This window comes from Neophocaena asiaeorientalis, unplaced genomic scaffold (genome assembly GCF_003031525.2).
Source record: "Neophocaena asiaeorientalis asiaeorientalis breed wild unplaced genomic scaffold, Neophocaena_asiaeorientalis_V1.1 scaffold265, whole genome shotgun sequence".
Lineage (NCBI taxonomy): Eukaryota > Metazoa > Chordata > Mammalia > Artiodactyla > Phocoenidae > Neophocaena > Neophocaena asiaeorientalis.
Genome location: NW_020172172.1, coordinates 566,297 through 573,397, shown reverse-complemented (window position 1 = coordinate 573,397; position 7,101 = coordinate 566,297). Strand labels below are relative to the sequence as shown.

General features: G+C 46.8%; 1 protein-coding gene across 1 annotated transcript in view; it reads right to left on the bottom strand.

Annotated features, from left to right (window-relative positions):
• Positions 1 to 368: 368 nt before the first annotated feature.
• DCLK3 (doublecortin like kinase 3) overlaps positions 369 to 7,101 on the bottom strand; it is a 29,996-nt gene continuing 23,263 nt past the window's right edge. Inside the window, exons 3-5 of the mRNA XM_024756329.1 lie at positions 4,846 to 4,978; positions 3,441 to 3,608; positions 369 to 562 (exon numbers count right to left, since the gene is read on the bottom strand). Of these exons, the coding sequence (XP_024612097.1) occupies positions 369 to 562; positions 3,441 to 3,608; positions 4,846 to 4,978 (495 nt within the window). The remainder of the gene's footprint in view (positions 563 to 3,440; positions 3,609 to 4,845; positions 4,979 to 7,101) is intronic.

The following is a 7,101-nucleotide window of genomic DNA, read 5'->3' as shown; positions in this document are numbered from 1 at the left end:
CCACGATTCAGCTTATTAATCTCACAGGGGGACTTTAGACCCTGGTAAGCACCACTCATGTAGTATACTATGAACTTGATTACAAGGAGGAAGCAAAACACATCATTATTACCAAAAATTCTTCACTGAGAACAAGTCTCCCCCTCACCCCCCAAAAAATGTATTAAAGGCTTCAAATCTAAAAATATGTTACATTTAACATTGACTCGTTTATTTTGTAAAATAAGCTTTAAAATATACTGTCTTCTCTCCTTCCCCTGATTCTCCAATTATGGGAGGAAGGCCTTTTCACTGTTTTTCTCCTTGACATCTATCCTTTTCTCTGTCCCCGAGCAGAACCGAGGGCTGAGCAACTGCTGAGGCCGTGACTATGACGCCTGCTCTGTAGCCCTCGAGTTCTGGCTCCGGAAGTGGTTCTCGCTGCTGGGGGGCCCCTCCTTTTGTAGCTTTGCCCTTCTGGTCTTTCCAGCAGTTTCAATCCAGGGATGCTGAAGGACCTGGTGGGCTGTGTAGCGCTTTTTGGGGTCTACCACCAGCAACCGGCTCACCAGATCTTTGGCAGCTGTTGGAATGACAGAAAGACGGAAAAATGAGATGCATGCAGGTGGTTTGAAGTTTTCCTTCCCCATACAGGAAATAAGGACACAAACTTTCCTGTTAGCACCATGGCTGGATCAGAGAACTTTCTGCCACGGTGGAAACTTTCCATATCTGCGCTACCCACTTGGGACTACTGAGCATTTGAAATATGGCTGGTGCGACTGATGAACTTTTTTTTTTTTTGGCCGCACCGAACGTCTTGCGGGATCTTAGCCCCCTGACCACGGATTGAACCCCGGGCCCTGGGAAGTGAGAGCACAGAGTCCTATCCACTGGACCACCAGGGAATTCCCTGAACTGAATTCTTATTGCATTTCCTTTTAATTAATTTACAGTTACATTCAAATAGCCACATGCAGCTAAGGGCTACCATGTTAGACATAGAGTCATGAGGTCAGGCCTGCAACTAACACCCATGGCACCACCCAGCCCAAGAGAACACATGGAGGCCACATAGTATACGTCTACATATTTTAAAATTTGTAAATCAAACTATCAAGTTGTTAAATAAAATATGTCCAATCTTCCTTCCTAAATTGATAAATATACCTCCAGATTGACAAAACTGAAAAACATGGGCAAAGAGATCTAAGTAGTAAATAATGCAAATTCAAAATGAATTTCATTTTTTGCTCAAGACCATGACTGATTCTAGAGAGATGTGGTGACAGCTGCTGGGTCAGGTGGCAGATGGGGAGAAGAGATTTCTCCCTGGCTCGCTGGCTCTCCCAGGCCGGCTCCCTGAGCCTCTTAACCAATTACTCAAGAATACACGGGGGCTTCCCTGGTGGCGCAGTGGTTGAGAGTCCGCCTGCCGATGCAGGGGACATGGGTTTGTGCCCCGGTCCGGGAAGATCCCACGTGCCGCGGAGCGGCTGGGCCTGTGAGCCATGGCCGCTGGGCCTGCATGTCTGGAGCCTGTGCTCCGCAACCTTAGAGGCCACAACAGTGAGAGACCCACATACTGCAGAAAAGTAAAAAATAAAGGCAGGAGGCCCTCTATTTAAAAAAAAAAAAAGACTACATGGGAAGGAATTCCCTGGCGGCCCAGTGGTTAGGACTCCGCCTTTCCACTGCAGCAGGGCACGGGTTCAATTCCTGGTTGGGGAACCAAGGTCCCTGCAAGCTGTGCAACACGGCCAAAAAAAAAAAAAAAATACCTGATGGAATAAAGGCATGAATGTATATATATTTTTTAAAAAAAGAATGCATGGGGAAAAAGATACCCATGTTTATTTACCTTTATTGGGGGATGCCTCTTGTTCAAGGTCAGCTGTTCACCCACCAATTGCCCCGCTTCTATGGCCACTGTCCAGCCACCTCTTGAGCACGGAGACCACAGGATTTCTCCTACCCAACCCCGTTCAAACTGGGCAGATTCTGCCCACAATGTACCCCTTCCCCATTCATCCCAGCATCACTCCTTCAAGGTCCTCGGAGGACTCAGGGGGTAGAAGCCCAGGTTTAAACGGAATTCTCAGTCTCACATGCCTGTGTGTGGACAGTTGGACACCCCACCAATATGTCTGTGCTCCCCCTACGCCCCCCAAACAGCTGCTTCTTGGCAGCCTAGGGCACTGTGGGGAGGGGCTGGGAAAAGAGGTCTCACAAGCCTTGGAAGTGGGCTTCGGCCATTTGTGCAAGAATTCTGGGGTCCCGGTTAAGTGGTCTAGAAGGGGGAGCCTGGGCTCTGGTGGGGGGCACAGCCTCTTGTCCCCAGAGTCTCCTCACTTCTGGGGAGACATGTAACCAGAGCAGGCCCTCTAAGGCATGGGACTCAGGGCAGGGGCCACCATAACCAAATCTAAGAACAGTGTTGCATAGAACTTTCTAAAATGATTTTTAGTCCTTCAATTCCCAAATTGCCACTGCCTTGATCAGCTCAAGACCCTTACCCTACAGGCAGCAAGCTACCCTCTGCCCACCTTAGTTAAGTGGAAAAAAATGAAGCTCTTCCCTTCCCGCAAGCCCGAGCCCCAGATGAGGAGGCAGAGCTGAGGACAAGGGCAGATGAATAACTTATCTTAGATGATGTGTTTAGGGGAAATTGGGGAAAAGTTATCACTCCTATTCTACTTTTTCAGCTAAAGACTCAAAACCCCCAGTGATCTAGTTCTCAATTTTACAAGGGCAGTGGGTAGTACATACAAATCAGTAGAAACAAGGGGGAACATTCCACTTGAAAGGGCCAAAAAGGAGGAGGACCACACACGCTTCTGCTCCACTAAAAAGTACCTGAGACCTTCTCCCTCGACCTTCCAGAGCCCCTGTGCCCCAAGTATGCCCCCATAGAAGCCTGATTCTTCACAGATAAAATAAGCATCTCCAGTCTGTCCAATTCCCAAATACTTCTGTATATGAGATGGCAGATGGCATTTTTTTTTTTTTTTTTTGGCTGCACTGCACGCCTGTGGGATCTTAGTTCCCCAACCGGGGATTGAACCTGAGCCCTCGGCAGAGAGAGCACCGAGTCCTAACCACTGGACTGCCAGGGAATTCCCTATGAGATGGCTTTGATCTTTCCAAATGAGGATTACACATTTCTGATATTTTTCAGTTTATTTTTCAGTTCCGAGGTTCTTTAATTGGCTTCAGGAAAAGTATTTGGTGACTACAACTGGTGGTGAGAATCTTTCGTTATATCTCAAAGCAAGTCGTGTTCGGAATGCTATGGAAATCTACACCAATCTAGCAGGAAATAAAGGATGAAGCACAAGACGCTGACAGCCCAGGTACCATAGTGGGTTCTCTGAGTGGTGTTTTACACATCCGACCTGATCCCCGGAGGGGCTCCATCTCTCCATCCCCTTCCCTCCTGCCTGGGAAGCCCCAGGTCTCACCGTCAGAGATGTTGTCCCAGTAAGGAGCCAGGAACTCGAAGTGGCCCAGCTGGATGATGTTAAAGAGCTCATCCTGGTCCCTCTCTGGGCTGCGGAATGGGGGGAAGCCGCACAGGAGGATGTAGAGGATAACGCCTGCGGCCCACATGTCCACCTCCAGCCCATAACCTGTGCAGTAGAGGTAGAGACACATTATCTCACCACTTTGGCTGCCATCTCTGTATCGAGGGGTCTCAAAAGCACACATTCAGCCAACCAGACAACTCTGTGTGTCCACCTAAATATCTCTACAGAGTCAGTGTGTTCAAAGCCTAACTCACCCCATCCCCATCTCCCAAAAGAGCTTACCTTTCCGACACCCTGTGTTAGTTGGTGCGAGCCCTACCATCCTGACTTCCCAGAGTTCACGTAGACTATTTGCTTTCATTCCTCTCTTATCCAGCTCAGTAATGCCTCCATTAAAATGTCTATAGTCGCTCAGTACTCTCTTGTCCCACTGTCACCCTGTTACCACAGCTACTATGCTGGCCACACCGAGTCCAAACTCACTTGTGGGGAATCCAGACTCAACCTACCCATCCAACTGCAATTCCCTCTGCTCCACTGAAGCTGGTCTTCTCAATGTCTCTACCACCCAACCTCCATGCATAGTCTAGTCTCTGCATGTTGGCTTCCCTGATGCTTCTGCTGCTGGGACAAAATCTCTCCCTCCTCCCTACCCCCAGACCTACAACCCATCCAGAGCCTTCCCATCTTTAGCCATCATAGGGTGGCTAAACTGATTTCTCCTGGAGTGCCAGGATGGCTAAATAGGCATTCACATACTTGGAGCCATATAATAATAAATAATAATAATGATTTCCTTGTATATCCTTTACAGAGTGTGTCACTAAAATAGCCCACTGGACCCTCATACAATATACAAGCGGGTAATAAATATTATTCATTGGGTTTGAAATGGGACCTCCTTTTCCTTTAAATACAAGGTTGGTAAAGGAATTTTTAAGCCAATTACCATAAGAACCTTTCCAATTGTCTCCATTAGAGGTAACCTTGGGTGAGTGGCCAAATGACCTTGCTTGCTTGCGTTCCCCACCCAATTCTCCACCATCTTCCATCTCACCGTCCTGCCAACACACGCGCACACACACACACATACACACACACACACATACCACAATCCCTTCTCTGTAATAAGGGCAGCCCTGGTGAGGAAAAAGTGCTCATGCTTTGGTCAAGAAGACCTATTTCAAATATTTCCATTAACATCCAAGTACAAGCTTAGTGCCAGCTCTCTGAGACTTTCCACTGTTCCATGTTGAAAAAATGTAAAATTTAAATATTAAAAGTTAAACCTTCGTTAGTAAGTGAGCTGGAGTCCCCCAGAGCAATGTGTAACCCTTACCTTTCTCAGAAAGAATTTCAGGAGCTACATAAGTCGGAGTCCCACACACAGTAAATATAGGTCTCACCACATGCTTTGCAAGACCAAAATCAGCCAGTTTCAAGGTGGTAGATTTGTCCTCATTTCGCTGAACCTGTAAGAAATCAAAATCCCCAAACCACCAAAACTGTGATGAGAACAAAGAAGGAAAACTAACAGGACAACAGCCATGCAAGTTCAGGATAAGCAAACAATAAAACACAGGAGCTTATAGATTGACCCAACACTGACAAGTCCAACTTGATCTCAGTGACATGTGCTCACTAAAGAACCAATGAGTTAGATTTTCTCTGCTGTCCAATATGGTAGCACCATATTGCCACAGATGGCTATTTATTTTAAATTAATTAAATTAAAATCTAATAAAATTAGAAATTCAGTTTCTCAGATCCACTAGCCACATTTCAAGTGTTCAATAACCATCCATGGCTAAGGGCTATTATATTGGATCGTGCAAATCTACAACATTTCCACCAGTAGAGAAGAATCCACTGGGCAGCACTGAGTTAGAACAAGGATCAATGATATTTTTGAGCACAGACTAGCTTTAATGAGAATTAGCAAATGCCTGTGGATAATGTAAAGTTGGAGCAGAGGAAAAAAAGAAAGGAAAATGAAGTGGGAATTGGAATGAAAAAGTAGACCAATAAGCAGTGGAGGCTAAAATTATATGGTTTACCTAGCAAACACTTTCGTGTCCCCTGCATCGGCAGGTGGACTCTCAACCACTGCGTCACCAGGGAAGCCCTGTCATGCTTCTTTGATGCCAGACGCTGTTTATAACATCTTACAAAATATTAATTCATTTAATTGTCATTGCAGTCCTGTAAGGCCATGCACATTCCCATTTTACAGATAAGGAAATGGAGGCACAGTTACATAGCAAATGGTGACCTGGAGTTTGAACCCTGACACTTGGGCTTTAGAGTCTGTGCTTGTAACTGGTGTATGATGCCGAATCTTCCAGCAAAGGGTTATTTCTGTTTCAGGAGGCTGTGGAGGTCTCATCCAAAGGCCCCCAAAGAATTGGAAGCAGGTGGACCAGAGGCAAACCTCCACCATCAGGGGGCACAGCCAGCCGTTCTCGACCCTGAGTTTTACCATGTTGTTACCAAAAGGGCTTTTGCAGTAAATCCCTCAGGCTGTGCTGGGCCCAGGAGTGATCCCTCTTGGGAGAGAGATGGCCGTGTCCCTGGGAGCATTTCTGCTGTGCAGCCAAGACCTCCAGAGCATCTGCTGGGCTGTCTGGGTTTCAAGATTAAATGAATTAATATCATAATTTTACCCTCCACAATAGTTCACCTCTGCAGAGCAGGACTGACTTCACGTAAAATAGGAAGTATTGATACAGAAAGTCAGCCTTGCTATCTTCCTCCTCCCCTTTCAGGATCTCCTCATCCAAACTGAGGGCCTCCTTCCCAGGCATGGCCCTGGTCCATCCTCTGCTGTCAAGGCTCCATCCTCCTCCCAGGCTTTACCGGGCCCGCATCTCATGGTAGAAGCTGATGGCTCAGGCCAAAGTGAGCTGAGTGGCTAATTTCAGCACTATGGGAAACTCTCTGGGATTAGCCTGGGTGATGTCATCCAAGTGTGACTCAATGGAGCCACCAGGGCTACAGGAGAAATTATCAACCTGTCTGCAGGTGCACGCCCTTGCATCCTCACTGGAATGGGGGCTAAGGTTCCCAATGCACCGACTAGCACTTGGGGGGCTGGAGGGCATTAGGCAGGGCTCCGGTTCTCCCTGTGCTGCTTCAGACCCATACCCGAAAATGCAGGGCGGGCAGCCACTCCCCGATCTCCTCAGCCAAGGGTAAGTGCTCCAAACCTGCTTTGGTTCCTGCCAGAGAGTTTACATCTCTGTAAGCAGAATGTGCCTTAACTACTGAGCCCAAGTCCCTGCTGGGCAATCTAATCAATATCTTCATAATTAACCTAACCTAATGGAAATCATGGATGTAGAACTAAAACACACTTCTGCTTTGGTCTGTGTATCGAGATAGACAGAGCCCTAAAGGAGACTGGAGAGGTAATTATTAGAATAATTTACACTAGAAAATCTACTTTGGAAGGCAAGGACAAAAAAAAATGTGTGCTGCCTTAAGTTTCCAGATGGACCATCTACATGAGTCCCATTTGCTGGGTGACTGCTGAAAAAATCTGTCCCTCACAAATATTTGTAAATATTCCCAACCAAATGATCAGCATTAAAAGCAT